Source organism: Podarcis liolepis, assembly GCF_965112155.1.
Source record: "Podarcis liolepis genome assembly, chromosome: 9".
Lineage (NCBI taxonomy): Eukaryota > Metazoa > Chordata > Lepidosauria > Squamata > Lacertidae > Podarcis > Podarcis liolepis.
The window spans coordinates 15,824,010-15,848,366 of NC_139564.1; the positions used below are offsets into that span (position 1 = coordinate 15,824,010).

The 24,357-nt window shown below is 43.0% G+C and overlaps 1 protein-coding gene across 1 annotated transcript; it reads left to right on the top strand.

Annotated features, from left to right (window-relative positions):
* Positions 1-1,922: 1,922 nt before the first annotated feature.
* On the top strand, positions 1,923-23,290 carry IBSP (integrin binding sialoprotein). Its single transcript, XM_083460245.1, has 7 exons — positions 1,923-1,998; positions 6,293-6,359; positions 9,356-9,406; positions 9,506-9,577; positions 14,167-14,241; positions 19,935-20,054; positions 22,319-23,290. Exons 2-7 carry the CDS (start codon positions 6,306-6,308, stop codon positions 22,883-22,885), a joined length of 939 nt encoding a protein of 312 aa, XP_083316371.1. The 5' UTR covers positions 1,923-1,998; positions 6,293-6,305; the 3' UTR covers positions 22,886-23,290.
* Positions 23,291-24,357: the final 1,067 nt, after the last annotated feature.

The window sequence follows — 24,357 nt, forward strand, 5'->3', positions numbered from 1 at the left end:
AGTGGTAGCTCGGGTTAAGTACTTAATTCGTTCCGGAGGTCCGTACTAACCTGAAACTGTTCTTAACCTGAAGCACCACTTTAGCTAATGGGGCCTCCTGCTGCCACGCCACTGGAGCACAATTTCTGTTCTCATCCTGAAGCAAAGTTCTTAACCTGAAGCACTATTTCTGTAACCTGAAGCGTATGTAACCTGAAGCGTATGTAACCTGAGGTACCACTGTATATGAAGTATTCAATCTTCATTGGCTGCTTTTAGAGCTGTCTGCAAATGACCTATCAAAATTTTTCCACCTTCTTAATGGGCTGAAAAAAATATGAGGAACATTTCCCCAACTTTCTCCTGGAGAAGGAAAAGTTCTCCAACAGTTTCTCAAAGTTGAGGATCCCAGCATAGCTTCCTTCTTTTTTTTAACCTAGGTTGTATTTTCCCCCCTTGCTGCTGCTGGAACTGTGTTGGCAACTGAGCCACCATTTTGTTTCATCCACAATGCCGCAACCTAGTGTCATTTTGGGCATTGTGAAAATTTGAAATGCATTTTGGAGGTTGGAGAAACATCCAAAGTATTTCGATGGAGGAAGTGTTTTGAGGCTACTGAAATTTCTCAGGAAAGGGGTTACTTATCAAAAGGAAGTACTTCTTCACAGCCTGCCCAATTAATCTACGGATGTCCCCTTGCCAAAGGATTTGGTGATGGAAGCTTGTTCAGATGGACTTAAAGGAGGATTAGACAAATTCACAGAAGAAGAAGAAGAAGAGGAGGAGGAGGAGGAGGAGGAGGAGGAGTTTGGATTTGATATCCCGCTTTACCACTACCCTAAGGAGTCTCAAAGCGGATAACAATCTCCTTTCCCTTCCTCCCCCACAACAAACATTCTGTGAGGTGAGTGAGGCTGAGAGACTTCAGAGAAGTGTGACTAGCCCAAGGTCACCCAGCAGCTGCATGTGGAGGAGCGGGGAATCGAACCCAGTTCACCAGATTACGAGTCCACTGCTCTTAACCACTATACCACATTGATAGTTATTATTTATGACAGCTCTATACAACCTCAAGGTTCAGAAATAGTTTGCCAATGAATAATATTTACTGGGGAGCAACTCAGGAGGATATTGTTGCCCTTATATCCTGCTTGTGGGTTTCCCATAGGCATCTGATTGGACAGTGTGGAAAACAGGATGTTCAGTGAGATCAAGGGTGAGGAGCCTATGGTCTTCCAGATGCTGTTGGACACCAATTCCCATCAGCTCCAGCCAATATGGGATGATGGAACTTGTAGTCTTGCATCACCAGAAAGGTCTCATATGCCAAGTGCATTGAAGACTTTTTAAAGTGCCATCTAAACGCTAAATAAAATATGCTGTTAACTGTTGATTGAGAAAATAGTACAGATGTCTATTTTAATGCAACGTATGCTTATTTGCAGCAGCTCCATGCAGAAATAACATCACAGGTGAAGTGGCCCTTTTGATGTCTGAGTTATTTCTAATTCACATTCAAATGACTTCACTCTGTTTGTAGAGAGCATTACAGGAGGAAATAGAGAAATTCTCACTCCACCCCTTTGCAATTTCTGCCTCCCCCCCTAAAAGAAAAATGAAAAAAAAACCCACGTTCTTTTTTTTAAAAAACCACCCAACTAATGTTCCCGATATTTAGTTTAATTTAAACCCAGACCATCATTATGCAGCTCGGCATCCGAACCTATTCATCTCTGGTTCAAACCTTCAATTAAGTGGAATGATCCAAAACTCTGGGCACTAAAATGGCACTGTGTGTTTATAAATGAAATCTGTGACTAGAAAAATGTTGAAGTTTGGAGAATTTCTGGTAAGAGTCCACTCAATGACATCATGCAAGGGAAGCAGTGATTGGCTGGTGAAGGGTAAAAATAGTGCTTATATCCCACTAGGATGGCCGAGAACAAACAGACGAACTGTTAAATCTCTGTCCCCTCACTCCTTTGAGACTAGCCTGTAAACTCTCAGGACTGCAAGCTGGTAAGTGACTGGCAACTGTAATTTTCTCTCCTCTTTAGGCCACGGATTTCTGGATTTCTGACTCTAGCTTTGAGGTAACCTATGTTTCATTTTGTAGGTGCAAATTTATCAAGAGTGCAATTTCTTTTACTTAAATCATTCTCTTGCTAGCCAGAAATTGCTCAAACAGAATAAGACCTGGAATGTTTTACATTTTACAAGCTAGTAGTATTTCGTAGCTCTTTGGCTTCAAAGATGCTTGGCTGAACTTTATTTTACATCATTACTAGTGGGTGGAGGGAGGGCAGGAAGTCCAAAATTATTAACAACCACAATAGCAAAAGTTTTCTCTAGCTCTATGTAATGAGCCTGTGCTAATACTTAGCATTTATTTAGCATTTTGTGCATGTTCAGAGTATTCTCCATTCATGTCCTCAGCAATCCATACATTACTGAGTATGTCACTGTCATTCTCTCGGCCGTCTGTAGACAAGGCTGAGCCTAGCAGGTAACTGTCTTGCTTAAAGCTACTTGGGTTCCTCAAACATCACATCAGCCACGACCTCATTAGGAGGCCATAAGTAACACAATGTCTATGAGAACTCATCTGCTGTATGGAGGAAGTAAAATAAATGACAAGGGACTTCCTGGATCAATCTTTATATCAACCTTCCCTAACCAGGTGCCCCCCACCCAATGTTTTAGACTACAGCTCCTATCATCCCCTTCTGGTTGGGGCTGATGGAAGTTGTAGTCTTACAACAGGTGGAAGGCACCAAGTTGTGAAGATTTTATGCTGAGAAAACCAAACTAGGATTGTGGGTGCCATCAAATACTTTAGATCGTTTATTGAGGGGCCTTGGTTTAATGAAGTGAATGCATATAAAGCTGTAACCATTGTGATTTATTCCAGAATATTCAAAACTCATTTACCAGAGCCAGTGTGGTGTAGTGGTTAAGAGCGGTAGACTCGTAATCTGGGGAACCGGGTTCGCGTCTCCGCTCCTCCACATGCAGCTGCTGGGTGACCTTGGGCTAGTCACACTTCTCTAAAGTCTCTCAGCCCCACTCACCTCACAGAGTGTTTGTTGTGGGGGAGGAAGGGAAAGGAGAATGTTAGCCGCTTTGAGACTCCTTAAAGGGAGTGAAAGGCGGGATATCAAATCCAAACTCCTCCTCTTCTTCTTCTTCTTCTTCTTCTTCTTCTTCTTCTTCTTCTTCCCCAGCCCCCGTACTATGATTTTAACCCTTACTATGAATTTACCTAACATGGGTGCCTAACTCCCGAATTCAAGGCCTGATCCAGCCCCAGAAGAAAGTTTTCTGGCTCCCCAAGACTCCACCAGTTTTGATTGTAGTGGCAAGGGGGGGGGGGACACAGAACTGGGGTAGGCAGAGGCCAGTGCCCTGAAGGAGATGCAGACGTCCCCTTTCAGTCATCAGATTGATTATTTGAGCAGAGAGGAGGTGTTAATCCACCCTGATCAGTTGAGGAAGAGGAGGAGCTGTGTTCAAGAGAGCATGTGGGTAGCCACACCCATTATTGGCAATGTCTACCACTGACATGAGGTCTCTAATAATTGGACAAGGATGACCTTTGGGTCAAAAAATAACTACTCCTGCTGCCTTATATCAACAGTGAAGTTGTTATGGAATGGATTGGCATATCAGTCTGTTAACAGGGCTGGATGAGTAGAATGAGATAAAGATATCGCCTTCTCTCAATCTTCCCCACAGCTGGCCCATGGAATCAGTCCAGATTTGGTGTTTTGAGGTTTGGGGAGCACCAGCCTCATTCAATTAACTTTGTATTACTTCCTATCCCACTAAGATCCATGGAGCTGTTCCAGCACAGCTGTTCCTCACAATATCACTGCCAAATTCTCATAAATAATGGGTAGTTGGAGCTACAGTGAAATAAGAGGTGCCTATTATATCACATGAGGCTATAGAATCATAGAATCATAGAGTTGGAATAGACCACAAGGGCCATCGAGTCCAACCCCCTGCCAAGCTATGATGGTCTACATTACATGATAGGATGATGATAACATAATAGATGCCTATACTATTACATGTGATTATGATAGGATCAAGAGTTGCTTTTGAGTATAGGACATGTTTGGCAGCCATATTTCAGAAAAAAGCCAGTGTGGTGTAGTGGTTAAGAGCGGTAGTCTCGTAATCTGGGGAACCGGGTTCGCGTCTCCGCTCCTCCACATGCAGCTGCTGGGTGACCTTGGGCCAGTCACACTTCTTTGAAGTCTCTCAGCCCCACTCACCTCACAGAGTGTTTGTTGTGGGGGAGGAAGGGAAAGGAGAATGTTAGCTGCTTTGAGACTCCTGAAGGGGAGTGAAAGGCGGGATATCAAATCCAAACTCTTCTTCTTCTTCTTCTTCTTCTTCTTTTAAAAATTCCATCTTGACAGCAAATGTGAGGTCAAGTACAACATTTTTTGTGTCTCTGTTTTGCTTAAGTTTCCTCTGCTGCAAAGAAATAGCAACTTCACGGTGCAAAACAGCCATTCTCATCGCATGATGGTATATTGGCAATGATGAAACGTGATGAAGCGTTTTGGTCACACTGGAACATGACCAAGGGAGGGAGGAGGAGGGGCACCAGATGAAGGGAACAGATCATATATCAACGCAGTAGCAGCAGCCCATTTCAAACCTGGCACAAGCAGGCAGCAACCTCAGCCAAGGGTCTACCATTGTTGAGGCTGATGGCCTAAATTCCCTTTTCCAGCAGGGTGGCTGCCTCTGGGGCTACTCATAGTGCCTCAGGGCAACATCACATTGCTGTGAGGCACTGTGAGCAATCGCAAAGGCACTCAACTCTGCCCTTGCCCTCTCCTCCACCTGCGGAGCTTCTACCATGTCCAAGCAGAAATATATAAGAGGAGGGACCACTCACCAACACTGGGAGGGGAGGCCATCAACATGGTAGGCCATACCAGTCCAAGGACCATTGCTGCCTGAGGCAAAGGAGGACAAGATGGTTCCTGCCCCAATTACACAGACATAAACCACAACCAGTCAGAACTGGTAGCTTTCTTAGCACTGCCCAGAGCACAGCATCCTCCATTTATCTGAAGGCAGCAGGCTAGCTTACTGGGTTCATGGCAAAGCGTGCATGGCCTACATAACATCTTCTGAGGCCCTCCTTCGTGTACCTCCTCCTCAAGAGGTCCGGAGGGTGGCAACACAAGAACAGGCCTTCTCTGCAGTGGCTCCCCACCTGTGGAATGATCCCCCCAGGGAAGTTCGCCTGGCGCCTTCATTATACACCTTTAGGCGCCAGGCAAAAATGTTCCTTTTTAACCAGGCCTTTGGTTGACCTGACTGACATCCTGTACTCTTTTAAAATGTTGCTTGGGGGGGTATTGGGTTATTGTTTTTACGTTGATTTTATATATTGTGATCTTTTCTCTGAACCACCCTGAGACCTCTGGGTATAGGGGGGGTATATAAATTCAATTAACAACAACAACAGGGACGCAGGTGGCGCTGTGGGTTAAACCACAGAGCCTAGGACTTGCCGATTTGAAGGTCGGCGGTTTGAATCCCCGCAACGGGTTGAGCTCCCATTGCTCGGTTCCTGCTCCTGCCAACCTAGCAGTTCGAAAGCACGTCAAAGTGCAAGTAGATAAATAGGTACCGCTCCGGCGGGAAGGTAAACGGCGTTTCCATGCGCTACTCTGGTTCGCCAGAAGCAGCTTAGTCATGCTGGCCACATGACCCGGAAGCTGTACGCTGGCTCCCTCAGCCAATAAAGCAAGATGAGCGCCGCAACCCCAGAGTTGGCCACGACTGGACCTAATGGTCAGGGGTCCCTTTACCTTTTTAACAACAACAACAACAACAACTCTGTCTTCCAACACTTTACCTCAGCTCCCTATCCCCTCAACATCTGTCGCCTTGGCATCTGATGGTGGGGGCTGGGCTGGATCTGGCCCTGAGTTTTTGAAGGATGGGTCTAATACTCTCACCTTCTTGGTCTTTGGCTCTCAGTCAAGAGGCTTTGTAAGTTTGCCAAGAAACGGGCATGTAGGTTCTGTTAGAAACTTAGGAAATTGCTTTATACAGAGTCAGATCATTGGTCCATCTAGCTCAATTCTGTCTACACTGACCAGGATTTCTCGATGAACACGTGGAGGTCATTGGTGGGCCCAGTGGACACAGCCTTGTTTCCTCTTCCATGTGTTTACTCTATACACATTTATTGTGTGAATAGGACAGTGAAAATAACACCTGTCATGTATAAATGCCTGGTTTCCCAACCTAGAAATGTATTTTCTTTTTTTATTTCCAGAAATCAGAAAAAAATGAAGGCAGCCCTAATCTTCCTCTGCATTTTGGGAATAGCTTGCGCCTTCTCGGTGAGTAAAATCAGCAATTATTTACGCAGCACAGGATGCATTGTGAACATCTACTTCAATGACACTTATCGCAACTGTTTCTGAAGGGTACTGACCCTTCCATTCTGTGTTTTTGCATCTAGCAATTGAATTCCCTGCCAGCTGGCCCTGCCTGCTGGTGGACCGTTGAAATGCTACAAGAAAACTCTGTGTATATTGGCAATGTGCCTGTCTCTTGCTCAGGTCACACAGCCATATGCAAACAGAACGGGTGGGTGTGTGGATAAGTTGGCAGCAGGTCCCCAGTGGGGACTGGTCATGGATTGATGTCCGAGTTGCCTAGCCACAGCCACAACCACAAAAGTCATGGTTGAGGAGAAAGACATACCAATATCATTCATGAGACAAAATCAAACAGCTGCCGCTTAGCATCCAAGGAAGAAGTGTACAAGGAGCCTTTCCATCCTGCTCCAGGGGTCCTCTGCTTCTCAGCTCCATCTCTTCTCCTTGACTTCTGAAATATACTCAGAGTCGAGAGTGGATTTCGTGCTCTTTATCCAACTCATAGTAGTGAGGAATGGAACTTCCCCCGAAATGTCTCCTTTATTTTTATTTTTTTAATAATATTTATTGTTTTTACAACAATTTTAAACACTACAAAAAAAACAAAGAAAAAACAATACATTACAATACAAAGACACTGCCTTACACTAAAACATTAAACTAACAAGACAAAACAAAAACAATTTAAAAACACATCAACAAAGAAAAGAAAAGGAAAAAATAAATAAATTTCAATGTCTTATCTTTCTTTCACATATTTCCACGACCTCCTCACACCTCCCTTTTTGTATTCCACTTCTATTAATTATTTCAGCAATTCCTTTCCATCTTCCCCTGTTTCCTATCCTATAATTATCTTAACACATTTCAACCTTATTTTTCTTTTAATACTCTATTAATCTATTTGTACTTAATTCCTTATAACCTTTCTACTAAAGCCATATCACTTAATTCCAACATTCTTCTAGCATTCCTTAATTTTACAATATTTCTGTAAATAGTCTTTAAACTTTTTCCATCAGCTTCATCTGCCATGTAGTCCATCAGCTTCATCTGCCATTCTTCCCTGGTGGGTAAATCCACCAATACTTCGCAATGTGTATTCTTGCTGCTGTTGTTGCATACATAAAAAAAGTTCTATCCTTCTTTAGCACCAATTGGCCGACCATGCCCAGGAGAAAGGCCTCTGGTTTCTTAAGGAAGGTATATTTAAATACCTTTTTCATTTCATTATAAATCATCTCCCAGAATGTCTTAATCCTTGGGCACGTCCACCAAAGGTGAAAGAATGTACCTTCAGTCTCATTACATTTCCAACATTTATTATTGGGCAAATGGTAATTTTTTTCAAGCTTAACTGGTGTCATGTACCACCTATAAATCATTTTCATTAAATTTTCTCTTAGGGCATTGCATGCTGTAAATTTCATACCTGTGGTCCATAACCGTTCCCAGTCAGCCATCATTATGTTATGTCCAACATCTTGTGCCCATTTAATCATAGCTGATTTCACCGTCTCATCCTGAGTGTTCCATTTCAACAGCAAGTTATACATTCTTGACAAATTCTTGGGTTTTGGATCTAACAATTCTGTTTCCAATTTTGATTTTTCCACCTGGAAACCAACTTTTTTGTCCAATTTGTATGCCTCCATTATTATTATTATTATTATTATTATTATTATTATTATTATTATTATTGAAATGTCTCCTTTATATACATTATTTACACAATGGGCCCCACGTGATTGGCTAATTCCGGGATTGTCCTGTAGGCCAATCAGGTTGCAGATTCACTTCCACCTGGAGCTGGATTGGGTGGCTCCTGTGGACCAATCAGACTGCTGCATTCTGGATCCTATTGTTCTGGGACCAATCAGACTGCTGCATTTTGGATCCTATTCAACTCAGTACATCTCTCTCTCTCTCTCTGAGAGAATAAATGGGTGATGGATGAATAGGATGCACTTGTGTGTCAATTTGAATAGATGGATGGGAGGTGCTGCTTTGCACCCCCGTGACAAATAACCCCCAAGGGAATGTGGCCCTTGGGTGTGTGTGAATTTGTGTCCCACCTAGAGCTTTGATTATTTGCAGTTAACTCACAGAAATGAAAATATCACCTCCTTTAGGAATGCAAGATAATTCCATCAGAAATGGAAATGTGACCAGAAATTGCTGCAGTTCACATGTTCATCTGAGGTTAGGAACAGAAATCATGAAACAGAATATAAGTGAAATTAGCCCTGCCATTTTCAGTCTGCAAATGTTTCTGATGTTTCCCTTCCAGTGAAATGCATTGACATTACGGTAATTGCATAATTGATTTGATTGCTTTTGGCCACAGCAAATAGCAAGGTGAATCATGTAGGTTGTAGAAGAAGCTGAACTGCAGCAAAATGGAAACAATGCTGATGGCAACAACAACAGCAACACAGGATGGGATGGAAATCTCTGGCTTCTTATATCCCTGCACATAGTACATTGTACAGCTTAGAATGATATATTTCTTTCTCTTATCACACTGCTGCTCTTTTCTATACCCCATCCAACTCCATCCTACAGATATAAGAAGAGGTCCATCCCACTACAGATAATGAAAGAAAGAAAGGATAACTGTTTTTGTTCTTTGCTCAGCAGAAATAGCTTTGATCTATGAAGGCCAATCCTGCATACATCACTAGGTGTCACTCTAGTGTTGTTGTTTGGTGTGTATGTGGTGGGGGGGGTGAAGCTAATGTAGAAGCAAACAGCACTTTAGTGCAACGTATTACTACAACACAACCCCAGATCAGAAGCCTGAAAGTGAGGAAGAAATAAAGAACACTTTCCTTTCTATTGTGGATATGTGTTTCACCTAGGAATCACTAAGGCCTGCACCGAAACCCAGCTAAGCAAGCAGGAAAAAAAGGGAAAATCACCACCGCCTTAAGTAATCTCTTCTTTTCTTGCAGGTAAAAAACTTCAGAAGAAGATTCAAAGCAGAGGATTCTGAAGAAAATGCAGTATGTTGTCAACTAAATCAAATTCTCAGTTCAAAATGAAATGTGTTGATTCTTTCCTTAAATTTGACAGCTGAAATTCTTTTATCTTTTTTCTGACAGGTATTCAAGAACAGATATAGGTATTTTCTTTATAGGTACCCCTACCTCTACCCACCTGTAAAGAGATATCAGGTAAATGCAATTCCTTTTTAAAATGCCAAACCCAAATCTTTAAAAAAAACGTAAGAACCATTACTGAGACATGAAATAAAGGCAAATACAGACGCTGAGTTAGAGGCCCTTTTGAGCCTAATTAATTATTATATGATGGCTCTAGTGTTTTGCCTCTGCGTAGTAGCAAGTGGTGTCCACTGGGATTGGTGTGGCGGAATGCTAGGAGGCCAACAGTAGGAGAAGTCAGAGCCAGTAAGAGGCACAAACAAGAAATTATCGTTTTGCTGTCGTTCTCCTCCCTTCTGAGTTCTATAATGGCAATCCTGAAATTAAGGAGGAAGCCACAGCTACTGCCACCTTCTGGATCGGATGCAGACATGTAGGAGTTGGCTAAGGGCAGAATGAGGTTGCTTGAACAGTGCATCATTCCATACAATTCAGCATTAGTCGTCATCATCATCATCATCATCATTTTATTAAATATACCCCACCCATCTGATTGGATTGCCCCAACGATTCTGGGCTGCTTCCAACACAAATGAAAACATAATAAAACATTAAATGTTAAAATCTTCCCTATACAGGGCTAACTTCAGTTGTCTTCTAAAGGTTGTATAATTGCTTATCTCAATGGTTCGGGGGTCACATAACTCCAGTGCTTTTTTTTCTAAAAAAACTGTTTAGGGGTACAGTCATACCTCAGGTTACAAACACTGCGGGTTGTGCGTTTTTGGGTTGCAGACTGCACCAAACCCAGAAGTACCCGAATGGATTTCTTCTGGGTTTTGGCGCTCACGCAGAAACACAAAATGACGTCACACGCATGCGCAGAAGCACCAAATCGTGTCATGCACAGACGCGGCGCTTCAGGCTGTGAACACTGAGGGTTGCGAACGTGCCTCCCACACGGATCACGTTTGCAACCAGAGGTATGACTGTACTCTCATTTTGACTCAAGAAAATCACCATTTATAGTTCAAATTGGGGAAAACAAATACAGTAAATAGAGAAAAGTACAATGATTCACAAAATGTTTAGGAGTATGTGTACCCCCAGGAAAAAAAGCACTGCATAACTCTACACCCTCCAACATTTCTCTGATGAAAATAAGGATGTCCTAAGGGAAAGTAGGACATTCCAGGACCAAACCTGAAACCAGGACTATCCCTGGAAAATAGGGTCTGCCATTCACCCTAATAGACCATCTCCATCTATGTGTAGAATAGACCATCTCCATCTATGTGTAGCCCTCAGAAATGACATACAGTGGTGCCTCGCAAGACGAAAAGAATCCGTTCTGTGATTCTCTTCGTCTAGCGGTTTTTTCGTCTTGCGAAGCAAGCCCATTGATGGATTAGCGGATTAGCGCTATTAGCGCTATTAGCGGCTTTTAGCGGCTTATCTGCTGATCGGATCAGCTGATAAGCGGCTTAGCAGCTTAGAAAAGGGGGGGGAGGGGAAAAAACCAGCAGGAACTCACAAGACATTTTCGTCTTGCGAAGCAAGCCCATAGGAAATTCGTTTTGCAAAGCACCTCCAAAACGGAAAACTCTTTCGTCTAGCGAGTTTTCCGTCTTGCGAGGCATTCGTCTTGCGGGGTACCACTGTATAAGTCACAGAACCACGAAACCCACAACCCCTATGTGAAATCCCTTTTGTAATTTCAGGTCCTTGCCACATGCACCACAAAAAAGGTGTGTGTGTCTGGGTGTGTGTGTGTTTAGAATTTTGGATTTTTAAGCTGGTCCCCGTGAGATCAGTGATGATGGCCCAGGGAGACAGTGCATGAGATAACTTGCCTCATGCCTCTGAATACAAGTCACAATATTTCTTATAATAACAACTTCCACTGTAAAGATAAGAAAAGGAAACAAAACCTTTGCCTGCAGCTATTCAGACGGCAGTTCCATATGTAGGAGTCTTGATCATTGTCTCTTAAATAGGGATGGAAGGATCTGACAATTTTGATTCTCTTCAGTATCTCATTTCCCCCCAATTTTATTCAGTTCTACACATTTTTTTTGGCATTTTTTTTTTGGGGGGGGGGGAGTTGTGTGTGGAAAAAATCCTCATGAAATTTCCTTAAGAATTTTCCTAATAAACAGATTTTTGTATATAGTTTTGACCAATGTACACATTTTTTGCAAGCCATTTCTCATAACACATTTTTGCATGTTATTTTCACAACTGGATTTAATTTATGCATGCTTTCACCTAAGTAATATGCATTTTTGTAGACATTAATTTGTTGGAGAAGTGCATTGCAAAATTTGGATTACTGTGAATGTCAAAGGACGGCTGTGTTTCAGGTCTCATCTTGTTTAAGTAAGTCCAAGTTCACCTTGAAACGCGAACATAATGGACATTGTCCCTCCACCCCTACTCTTGCATGCAAGAGAGAGATTCCAGCTGGGGCAGGGGGACGCTAATTACATGTTTTCAAGGATAGCTCATGCAAGAAGCCTAAAAATGGTCCTTCTTCTGGGAATGTTGTGCCGGCAGAATAGTGGTTTGGCATGTCTCTTGAGTACAGAGATATTTTTGTGCTTCGCTGTGTAGAAGATGAATCCTGTTCATATCTTTCTTGTTTGCCTCCTTATAAAAAACAGGCATGGCATTTAGGTTAAGGCCAATATAGGCATACAACCCAAACATCTGTAGACTGCTTGGGTGTCTAGGTACGCTTCTAAGTACACTGTTCAGACACCTAACGCTTGTAATGGGATAACATTTCCTAACCTAAAACGTAGGATGCTTCTGCAACATTCCGGTTTTTTATATGGGTGATAGGAAGAAACTGACACACACACCCCTTGAGAGCATTGCCAAGGTTTAGAGTGCCATGTGAGCTGAGAAGTGTGGTCCAGCCCATGAAGCTCTATGGCTGAAGTTCGGTGGGCCTGTCACCGTATAAAAAGCCGCATGAAAGCCTCTCTGGGAATCAAATATATGATTCTATGATAAGCTCCTCTGAGCTCTTTGGCTGAAGGTCAGGTGCTGAGTAGCACCCATATTTCATGATCCTTGCTCCTTTTTTAAGTTTAGACGCATGATAATAATTTGTGTGTGTGTGTGTAAAATATTATACAACCTATGAAATAATAATAATCATCACATCATTAAAAAAAATTATATATACCCTGCCCTTCTCGGTTCAGAAAACCGGGCTCAGGGTGGCTAACAACAAATTTAAAACACTTAATTGATGCAACAAAAAAACAGCATAAAATACAGTATAAAATGTGAATAACAATAAATTCAGAATTCAAAAATCAATTTAGGGGGATATGTGTCTGTGGGAAGGGTGGGGTTATTGTTTTACTGTTTTGTTTGTAATAATTACTTGTTTTTATCCTGCCTTTTATTATGTGAACTGCCCTGAGACCTTATGATGAAGGGCTGTCTATACAGTGGTACCTCTGGTTACGAACTTAATTCGTTCCAGAGGTCCGTTCTTAACCTAAAACCATTCTTAACCTGAAGTACCACTTTAGATACCCGCTGCCGCCGGTGCACGATTTCTGTTCTCATCCTGAGGTAAAGTTCTTAACCCAAGGTACTACTACTTCCGGGTTAGCGGAGTCTGTAACCCGAAGTGTTTGTAACCCGAGGTGTTTGTAACCCGAGGTACCACTGTAAATCTAATTTTTTTAAAAAATAACTTTCACAGTATCAGCAGGACACAGAACAAACCAGAGACCTTCTGGTTTTAAACTTTGAATGTGGAGCCTCATATATATGCATAACAAGCATGTGAACTACCAAGCTCCTTCTGCACTATATACCGTATTTTTCGCCCTATAGGACGCACTTTTTCCCCTCCAAAAATGAAGGGGAAATGTGTGTGCGTCCTATGGGGCCAATGCAGGCTTCAGGAGAGCCCCACCACCAGCCCCGCAAACTCGGGAGACAGCGGGAGGCGCAGCGCGCCTTTCCCGCTGTCCCCCGACTTGGTTAGAAGGCTGGCGGGGGGGAGAAGCCTGCTCCTCCCTGTCGCCAGCCCCGCAAACTCGGGAGACAGCGGGAGGCGCAGCGCGCCTTTCCCGCTGTCCCCCGACTTGGTTAGAAGGCTGGCAGAGGGCTTCCCCCTCCTCCAGCCCCGCAAGCTCCCAGAGCCATGCCAAAGCTGCACGCAGCTTCTGCATCGCTCTGGGTCCTGTTCTGGGGGCCCCGCGCCTGGGGGAGGGGGAAATAATTTTTTTCCCTTTATTCCCCCCCCCCCAAATCTAGGTGCGTCCTATGGGCCGGTGCATCCTATAGGGCGAAAAATACAGTATGTAATTCCCAAATTGGTTTAACAATCAATCCCTTTTCCCAAGGACATCTGAGAATAGGGGAATCTGTGAGGGGAATGGGGTGCGTGTGTGTCTCCCAACACTCTCATCACCATTAACAAATTACGGTTCCCAAGATTCTTTGGGGGAAGACGTGACTATTTAAAGTGGGGTGATACTGTTTTAATTGTATAGTGCAGATGGGATTGTTGCTGTTTGGGTTGTGTGTGTGTTTTTCTGAGAACTGAAGTTGACCGTTTACATGCGTACAATTCAGCATTCTGTTTTGTGATAGAAATACGGGAAATGCCTCACAATTGTATCTCTTTTTAGTTTAACAGTGACTCATCCGAAGAAGGCTATGGTGGTGATAGTTCAGAAGAAGAGGAGGAGGAAGAAGAAGAAGGGGTAAGAGACAGGTTTGGCATTGGTCACAACAAACCAAGGAGCATAAGAAAACAACCAGGATTGTTTTTATAGAATGTACTCTGCGAGAGTCCATGGTGCCGATTACTAACTGCCCACAAGTTTCCATTCTGGTTCCTCGCAATATTTTTCAAGTCTCAAGTCCTCTAAACAAGAAGCAACCCTTAAAGGCACAGTGAGAGATTGTGAGAGCCAAAGGTTTAGAGACAGATGTGACTTTTGTCCATTTATACCAATGCAGCTGTTATGGTCCTCAGGTGAAGTATTCAATAATATTTTGTTCTTCAGTACTTGGGCAGGTCAGCTTTAATTCACCCTCAGGTATTCTTTTATAAGGATAATCACATAGCTAAATAATTATAATTTAAAGAAACACCTTGTGATATATACGATCAAAATATCATCCAAAACCAATTGGGAGTGCATTTTGTGATATCGGTTTCATAATTTTTGACCTGGAAATATATTGCGAATCATGATGTGTGTGAGGACTGGACGATATATTGTCCAAAGCAGGTTTGAAGTCCATATCGTGACATTGGTTTCATAATTTTTGACCTGGCAATATATCATGAATCATGGTGTGTGTGTGTTATGCAAAAATCACAATGTGGGAAAAACCATGAAGCCAGCTAATAGCTCCATCCTTATTTCAGACATTGTGATATACAGTCATACCTTGGTTGACAAATGCTTTGCAACTTGAATGTTTTGGCTCCCGAACGCCGCAGACCCGGAAGTGAGTGCTCCGGTATGCGAATGTTCTTTGGAACTCAAACGTCTGACAATGCTTCTGTAGCTTCCGGTTGACTGCAGGAAGGTTGTGCAGCTAATCGGAAGCCGTGCCTTGGTTTCCAAACATTTTGGAAGTTGAATAGACTTCTGGAACAGATTCAGTTTGACTTCCAAAGTACGACTCTATTGGTATATTAGATGTTTAGTTGATGATATATTGCAATGTTGAAAACCAGATATCACTTCCTACATTAAGAAAATAGGTATATTAAGGAAGAAGGTTCAACCTAGCCTTTCCCCTGCTTCTCCGCCTGCTCCCTCAACTGTACAAAGTCTACTCAATCCACAACCTGGTAGAATGCAGGAAGGGCTTTCCCACTACTCTTCAGCCCCGTTGTAATCAACAGGACAGGCATAGGCAAACTCGGCCCTCCAGATGTTTTGGGACTACAACTCCCATCATCCCTAGCCAACAGGACCAGTGGTCAAGGATGATGGGAGTTGTAGTCCCAAAACATCTGGAAGGTCAAGTTTGCCTATGCCTGAAATAGGACTTAGGTCTCCTTAAGCCAGTGGACTTGAGTCTTATTTCCTTTGGATTGTCCCCAAAGAGCCATCCACAACAAGACCCACCTCAGTCAAACAGAAAGCAAGCCCATTGACACAAAAAGGGACAATGTGTCCACAAGGAGCAATGGTATCTGACACAGGTCTGGGCGCTGGCGTATTTGCAGTGTTGGCTGTTATGCATCTTCTCCATGTTTGTGTTTACCTCAGGACCGTGTTAGCTCCCCGAGAGCCGATATAATCTCCTAGGTAAATATGTATCTTGGTATACATGTTATTTGGGGAACACATATTTTACCTGAACAGCCTGGAATAGCTTCTTCATTTCAGTACCGTTATGGTCTCTTGGGTCAATATGTGCTTAGACACAAGAGTATTTATAAAAAATGATTTTTTTTTTTGCCTGACTTGGATGTCAAAAGCTACAAGAGTGCCACTATGTTCTATTGTACTTTGGGGGCAGATGTTTTCTCCCATGTAAATGAAGTTCCTGCATGAGAATCAGAACTTTACACACATTTGTCTCAAGCCCTGAGCCTTCTAGGCCCATTCTGTTAGGGTGTTGTTTTTATGAACAGTTATTGGGGTGGGTCTAAGTTAAATGTAGACCTCACCATCTCGCCCAACCTTTTATTATTTCTCTGGTTACTAGAGAAAGCCTTGTTGGCTTTCCCCAAAAAGGCTCTTTCATAGGTTCTCTGTGGCTTCAGCAACGGGGATTTACTTCTGGGTAGGATTCTCCTTGTCACCATGACAATTAGCCAGCTCTCCTGAGGCGCAGGCCCTGAGATTTAGGGGCAGAATCTGGAAACTAGAGGATGAGACTCAGTGGATCACAGAGTGGAGCCTGATAGGATAGGGGCAGAGCAGAGCAGTGCCTGGTGACTGAGGGCAAAGGCTGGTACCTGGTGGATCAGAATAAGTGCCAGATTGGGCTTCCAGGTGAAGCAACCTGGTGGCAGGAGTTATAAGAAACAATTATTTTTGGGAGACAAACACCTTGTTTTGCATCCTAACTTCTTGTTGTGTGAACGGAAGGAGCTTCTAGTCATAGAAGGAGAGTTGGACGGGTCCCTAATAAAAAGTTAACCTCCTGTCTTTAATTAGGCAACACCCCTTTCTCTCTTAAAGCACTTGGCTTCCTCTAAAGAATTCTGGGAATTGTAGTTTCCCCCACCAGAGAGCTACAATTCCCAGCACCTTTAACTACAGTTCCCAGGTTTTTGGGGGAAAGGAGTTGTCTTTCTTGGCTTTTGGTGGTGCTAAGTCACAAGCAGTCTCTACCCGCGCACAAGGGTTTGTGTGAAAGAGTGTACACTTGTTGATTTGTACAGCTCAGCTGTTGTGTACACAGGCACACAAACTGTACACTCAGTGAAATTTACATGTGACTCCACAAGCATGCAGCTCAACTATCTGTGTACACAGGTATAGACTGTACACTTATTGAATATATTGTGTGAACACCATAAAATGTACCAAAGTGCCTTTAGAAATATGTATTTTAGGATAAAAATATGTTTATAAATGTGTGCAGTGAGATAAAGGATATTGATAAATGCATCTCTTGTGAGAAAATACATTCAGAAATATATATTTAAATACAAATTTGCACACAGATTTTTTTTAAAATGGCAGATTCATGCAAAAACAGGATGGGATGGAGATTCTGATTCTTCTCTTGAAGATGATGGTCAAAACACTAAAACTTCATACATATATATACTTGCTGTAAACTGCCTTGAGGTGGGAACTGTCTTTCCAAAGAAGCAAGCAAACAAATAATCCTCACAGTTGGCAACCCTAATTAACAACAGAATAGGGCTTTAGAGGTAAAGATCTATTTATTACCAGCTCTGCTAGGCTGTAATTTGCACACATGAGAGGCAATTATCCTGTGTCAATGCTTTTTTGGGGGTGGGGAGCAGGAGGTCTGAACATCAGGACTAATGTTTGCACTGTACCCTCTGTCCATAATATATTTTGTTGGGAAGCAATTAGTAATTAGAATGGTATGGAGAAAAGTACTCTAAAACACAATTTACTGAATGTATGTGAATTAAATATATATATAGTCAAAGAGGTGGCGGTGTAAATTAGGGATTTTAAAAGGGACAAAGTGGGGAGGGGGAATTGAAGACATGTGGGGCTGCAAGTGGGAAATAGTAGGTAGTTAGCACAGTCATAGAATCATAGAATTGTAGAGTTGGAAGGGACAGCGAGGGTCCTCTAGATCTTTTGAATTAGGTTGCAAAATCTTACCAATCCTGGTAAGACTTACATTACAAAGAGCCCTTCAGGGGTGGATGGAAATGCACTAAATGAAAACATTATATTTCCTGATAATTTTTTATTGCGATCTTAAGAAACTTAAATCATTTGAAAATATGTTCAAAGGAACAATGGGGAAAAATCACATAGAAGCATCCAGTTGACTGTAGTAGCTGACAGCTACTACAGGGATCTGGGGTGCTTCATTACATCCCTTCCTTCAGAGCTATTTACCGATCCTGGCAACACTTCCTTGTTCCTCCACTCTTCTATCAGGTGCTGACAAGGATGTAAGTGGTAGTAATGCAGTTGAAAGATGGCTCTTGGGATTCCGAGCTGCCACAACAGGCAGCTGGAGGCTTCTATTCACAAGCCTCAGTATGTAGAAAAGCAGACTGTCACTTGCGAATATTCAGAAAGCACCACTGTATTTCTCGGATCCATCTCAATGGTTTTGCTACTGGCTATGTCCAGCCTCGACAAAAGCAGAACCTCAGGAACATTTAAACAAACAAGAACACTATAATTGCTTTTTATAGAGTTTGTGATGCTCTCAGATTGCTATCCAAATAGCCAGCCACACCATGCAATTTTGCAAGTTCTCGCAACAGAGAAGAAAATAACGTAGGTTTTTACTGGCACTGCACGACATCTTATTTTAAGTGTTTTAACCGCCTGATCCTAAGAACTGCTGCCCCGGCACAGAAGTACTTAGCTTGCTCTGACCAACAGCAATGCCAGAGCAATACTGCAAAACATGGCGTTATGCCAGTTTGTGGTGAGGTTGTGCCAGCATTGGGGGCACTGGTGCCAGTGCAAATGTTTGAGATCAAGTTTGATCCAGGACCTGAGGTTCACTTTCCCAGTTCGCCCTTCAAATATCAGATGCCTTGATGACAGCTGTAGCAGAAAGTGCCCTAATCCCCCATCTCTCAGTCAAACTAATTTAAATCTTAAAATGTGTGTGCATCCGGCCCAATCGCCTTCTAAATGCGGCTCGCGGACGGTCTGGGAATCAGTGTGTTTTTACATGGGTAGAATGTGTGCTTTCATTTAAAATGCATCTCTGGGTTATTTGTGGGGCCTGCCTGGTGTTTTTACATGAGTAGAATGTGCGCTTTTATTTAAAATGCATCTCTGGGTTATTTGTGGGGCACAGGAATTCATTCATTTCCCCCCCAAAAAATACAGTCCCCCCCCCAAGTTCTGAGGGACAGCTGAAAAAGTTTGCTGACCCCTGCTCTAGAATAAATACCAGATGCTAGTTGTGATTCCACAATGCAACATGCGTGCATTTGGATCATCATTCCAATATTAGCCTGGAAACATTTTTTTCAAGCTTCGTCTGTTGTTTTTTTTAAATAAAATATGGTTAGCAGTGTTTCCATTTCATTTGATCTGGCATGTGGATCTATCTATCAGCCGTCTCGTTGTCTGGTGGAATCTGCACACATGTTAAAAACATTGTGAAAATGCTTTTTTTTTTTTAAAAAAAAAATCGTTTTGGAAAATGCTTTGAATTCGTTATAGCTCACAACCACCATCTTGTGTCACAATTATATATTGCCCTTTACAACACATTCAAAACGTTTTATTTGCAGCTGTATAGCTGAGTCCTCTGTCTCGATCTCTCTCACACACACCATGGACTCTGTTGAGCTGGGACGATTTCAAAGTGGAAGGTAGACAGGTGCTATTATTTATGTCACTTTCTGATGACAGTGAAGGCTTTTGAGCATCACAAAGGTCTTCTTCATATAGTGCATAAAGAGCTGTTTAATGTCTTCTCTATGCACCAGTCATAATCTGATGTAATAATAATAATAATAATAATAATAATAATAATAATAATTTATTTATACCCCGCCCATCTGGCTGGGTTTCCCCAGCCACTCTGGGCGGCTTCCAACAAAACACTAAAATACAATAACCTATTAAACATTAAAAGCTTCCCTAAACAGGGAAGCTAAACAGATATATGGTTATTGCACACATGAGAAATGGAAGGAGAGAGAGAGTTGCCCATTCTATAAACCAGTGTTTACTGCATCTACTGAAGTTGAAATTAATTCTGATATTCCTGGTTTTTGATACATCTCCAGGGACAGTCAAATGAAGAAAACAATGAAGGTGGAAAGGAGAATGAAGAGGCGACAGAGGCTCCTACTGCAGCAGTGACTGCAGATAAAAAGGGCACTAGCAAAGCCACACCTCCTAAGCAGGTAAGATTGGTGGACCTTTAATACCCCTGCAATAAATGGAAAGCTGTACAGGTTGCTACTACCAGCCTGTTGCCTCAAACCATCCCATATAATGGGGTGCTTTCTTCTTAATAGCGTTAAGGCAAGTTCCCCTCCCATTGCAAATAGTGGGGTGGAGGGGAGATGATTCAGATCAGAACTGCTGTGGGGGGCAATGGGTTGAAGCTTCCATCCCTGCTCCCATGCCATGGTCCTCATCCAACTCAGACAGGGGCATATCTGTCGTGGCAGCAGCAAATCTGGTCTTCTATGGACACAGCAGGGCTTCTACCACATTCTATGATCCTTCAGCAGGTGGAAGGCCTAATGGACTTTTTCCAGGCCACACCTTCTCCTTAGCCACACCCCTCACCCCTCTTGTGTTACCTCTCTTGCTTGGGTGTTTTTTTTCCAGGACAGGCCCTCTTTTTCAGGGGTAAAATTTCTGTCCTGGTGGGCATTTTTAAATTTGCCAAAATGTGTCTGGGCTATACTTTCTGGATGAGACGTAGACGTAACTGGTGGTTGAAGACTTGCTTCCCTCTTCTCATCTCCTTCCACCCTCAGCAATATATCACAGCTTCTTATAGCCTACATATAGTAGAAGTATTTAAATGAGAGTCCTCTTTTTTTGCTCTTCAAGATATGGCAACTCTAAATGGCTCTTGCTTGTTCTCAAGGAGGATAGAGAGAGGTGTGTGTAGAAGCTAACCTCCTGTATAAAAGTAAAATTCATATTCATTTCTCCACCCACTGTAGCTTCTGACCTCTGGAAGGCTGCCCAGAGCATGTGACATTAGCCACAGTCCATATCTATCCTGTAGCTTCTTGAGGAATGCTGCTGCTTTCTGCATTTTCCTCCAAATCATCTTCTAACCAATATGAAAATGGTAGTTGCACTCACTTGGCAGTGAAGCCAAGAGTACATTTGAGAAGGCTGTGGCACATGAACAGATGACAGCGTATGTGCAGATGACAGCTTCATCAGTAGAAGTTTGGGAGGGGTTGCAGGTACAGGGAAACCAAACAGGTAAAGGGCACCAGGTGAAGGCATCCTCAGCCCCTCTCTAGTGTGTACAGCAATGTGGCAAATGCAACGTGAAACACAGTGGTGTGAAAACAATCTCGCTGCATTTTAAGCCGCTAATCCAGGCATAGGCAAACTCAGCCCTCCAGATGTTTTGGGACTACAACTCCCATCATCCCTAGCTAACAGGACCAGTGGTCAGGGATGATGGAAATTGTAGTCTCAAAACATCTGGGGGGCCGAGTTTATCTATGCCTGCGCTAATCAGAGTTAGAAACTCAGATATATATGCTAGGCTCCAAATGGCTCCTTAAACCAGGGTTACAGTCACCAAAACGGAATGCCTAGCTACCATTTTGGGGGCAGATAGTTCGAAAGTCGTATTTTTCAGTACGACTTTTTGGTTCCTGAAATTCATTCTGATTGTACAATACAGGTGGAATATAACGGATAGAATTCTACAGGGTGTGTTGCTAGTGTGTGAAAACAGTCAAGATGCAAGAATTCCCCAGGCATGCACCTCCATATGGTGGAGACGTTAGGCACCATCCTGGCATCTTCACTTGGTTGCAAGTGGCCAATAGTAAAAGGTAAAGGGACCCCTGACCATTAGGTCCAGTCGTGACCGACTCTGGGGTTGCAGTGCTCATCTCGCTTTACTGGCAGAGGGAGCCGGCGTACAGCTTCCGGGTCATGTGGCCAGCATGACTAAGCTGCTTCTGGCGAACCAGAGCAGCACACGGAAACGCCGTTTACCTTCCCACCAGAGCGGTAACTATTTATCTACTTGCACTTTGACGTGCTTTCGAACTGCTAGGTTGGCAGGAGCAGGGACCGAGCAACGGGAGCTCACCCTGTTGCGGGGATTCGAACTGCCGACTTTCTGATCAGCAAGTCCTAGGCTTTGTGGCTTAACCCACAGCGCCACCCGCGTCCCTTAAGTGGCCAATAGCCAGGTGCAAAATGTGCCTGGTGAATTTCAAACGCTGCTGCTAATATATACATGGTCAAAGTTGTATCATGTAGAGGGTTAGACAACTCCTGTTCACTGCTATTTGGGATCACATGCGGGCATGGTATGTTGATTAGTGGGGAAAGTTGTTATACTATGTTCCTAGCTTTCATATTTTGGATTGATTGCCTGGATCACCTACCTCCATTCTAATACTGTGTTTTCTCCCCCTTCCTGCCTCCCGCAATATTTGATGTGTCCATGCAGGGCCCCGTAAAGAAGGAGCCCCTGGAGAAACCTGGAAATGGAGGAGCAGCTAAAAAGGGTGAAAAGGACAAAGCTCCCGAAAAAGGAGGGAAGGGAGAGGAAGACAGTGACGAAGAAGAAGAAAACGAAGAGGAGGAAGAGGAAGAAGCAGAGACGGTGGACGAGAACGGAAGCGGCATCAACGGCACAAGCACCAACAGCACCGCGGAAGAGAACGGAAATGGCGGCAATGGAGAAGAGGAAGAGGAAGAAGGGGAAGAAAACGAAGCGACCACCGCCGTTCCGACCACCCTGCTCCCCACAGTCCTCCCCACCACGGAGTATCAGGACCAATACGAAACCACCACGGAGGACCAGTGGCACTATGACACGCCCTCTGAAGAGCCATGGCCATACGATACCACCACCACCGGTTATGAGAATGGCTATGAGGTTCAAACAGAATACTACGCGAGTGAGAATGGGCAGCCCCGAGGGGATACTTTCAGAGCCTATGAGGACGAGTATAGCTACTACAAAGGCCATGGGTACGACGTCTATGGCCAAGAATACTACTATAACCAATGAGGAAAAGAAGCCGTCTCTTGGCCTGCTTAATGTTTTTGCAAATGCTTACTCAGGAAGTATCACAATATAACATGGTGCCTTTTAAGTGAGAGTGGAGGTTGCTGTCTGTTTTTACTGCTAACTATGAAAATGTATTCTTTTTGTCTGGTGTTTTTTTTTTAAAATAACTGTATTTGTTGCGCTTTAGACCAGTATTCATGTACCCGTTGTGGACTTTTTGTAGGGTTTGCAGTTTTGTTTTTAGAACGGTTCGGAAGTGTGTCGAATGGAGTTATTGTCAAACTGAAGTGTGTCGTATGCTGTACATGCCCTGCCCCTGTGTTTCTGTTAAAGTCAAGATGAGTTTTGAAACATTGTGCAGGCTGGATTCGCTCTAAGTAAAGATAAAGAATGATGAAATTGTCAGGCCATTTTCATTTCTTTCCACATTGCCTTTGGGAAGCGCAGAGCAGTTTTCATGGGGCACCCAGAGGTCATCCTATCCAGCCAGGCTGAAATCTGCTTAGCTTGAACAGTGTAAAACCCACTACTCAAATTACGGGTGAAGACATAAGATGAGAGAAAGGTAGGGGACTCTGTTATGAAATATACATATCCCATCTACTGAATCCCCTAACTTTAGCCAAACTATGTCCCCAATATGTCGTCGTCGTCTTCTTCTTCTTCTTCTTCTTCTTCTATAGGCTTCTGAAAATAAGAACTATGGGACTTATAATAAAAGGTAACTGAGCCTCCACTACCCCTTATAATTCAAGTACTGTTGTCAACATTATGTGGCATAACCATAAAACATTCACATCCAGATCCTGACGAGCTAGGAATGAAAGGATCTGTAAGGTTCAGTTCTCCCAGAGTTTCGTCTTCCAACCTTAAATACAGTTCTCCACACATCTTGCAGCAATTTGCAATATTTTTTTTTGGGGGGGGGGAGTCCTGATGGAAATTAATCAGAATTTCAGTGCAAATTTCTCCTAATAAACACATTTTTATATGCACCATTGACTAATGTACACATTTTTGCAAGCCGTTTCCCATAGCAATGCATTTTTCTTGTGTCATCTTCACTAACAGCATCGTTTTCATGCACACATTCCCCAAATATATGCATTTTTGTAAACACATTTGGTTGGAGAACTGCATTGCAAAATTCAGAGAAGTGCGAATTCTGAAGAACCGCTGTGTTTTGGTTCACATACAGTGTTTCAGAAGGTGCAAATTTGATAATCAGGCTTTAAATGCACACCCGATTGGATTTCTCCTCCACTCCTAATCCTGACAAATATATGGGAACCAGAAACCTCTCTTGACACACTTTTTCATGTTTGGACGCAGTTAACACTGCAGAGAAGTTTTCAAGTTGCAGCCACCAAAACAATGTAGAACTTCCACATTCCCTTGTGCATTTCTAGTCGTGTATGTCTAAAAATGTAAGCTAGCTTTGATGACTGCTTCCTCTTCCACATTATAACTTC

Bases quoted from the DNA above. Each gene is read 5' to 3' on its own strand.
- IBSP (XM_083460245.1), top strand. From the start codon at position 6,306: ATGAAGGCAGCCCTAATCTTCCTCTGCATTTTGGGAATAGCTTGCGCC. The intron at 6,360-9,355 runs GTGAGTAAAATC...CTTTTCTTGCAG, and splicing joins GAATAGCTTGCGCCTTCTCG to GTAAAAAACTTCAGAAGAAG. The intron at 9,407-9,505 runs GTATGTTGTCAA...TTTTTCTGACAG, and splicing joins AGGATTCTGAAGAAAATGCA to GTATTCAAGAACAGATATAG.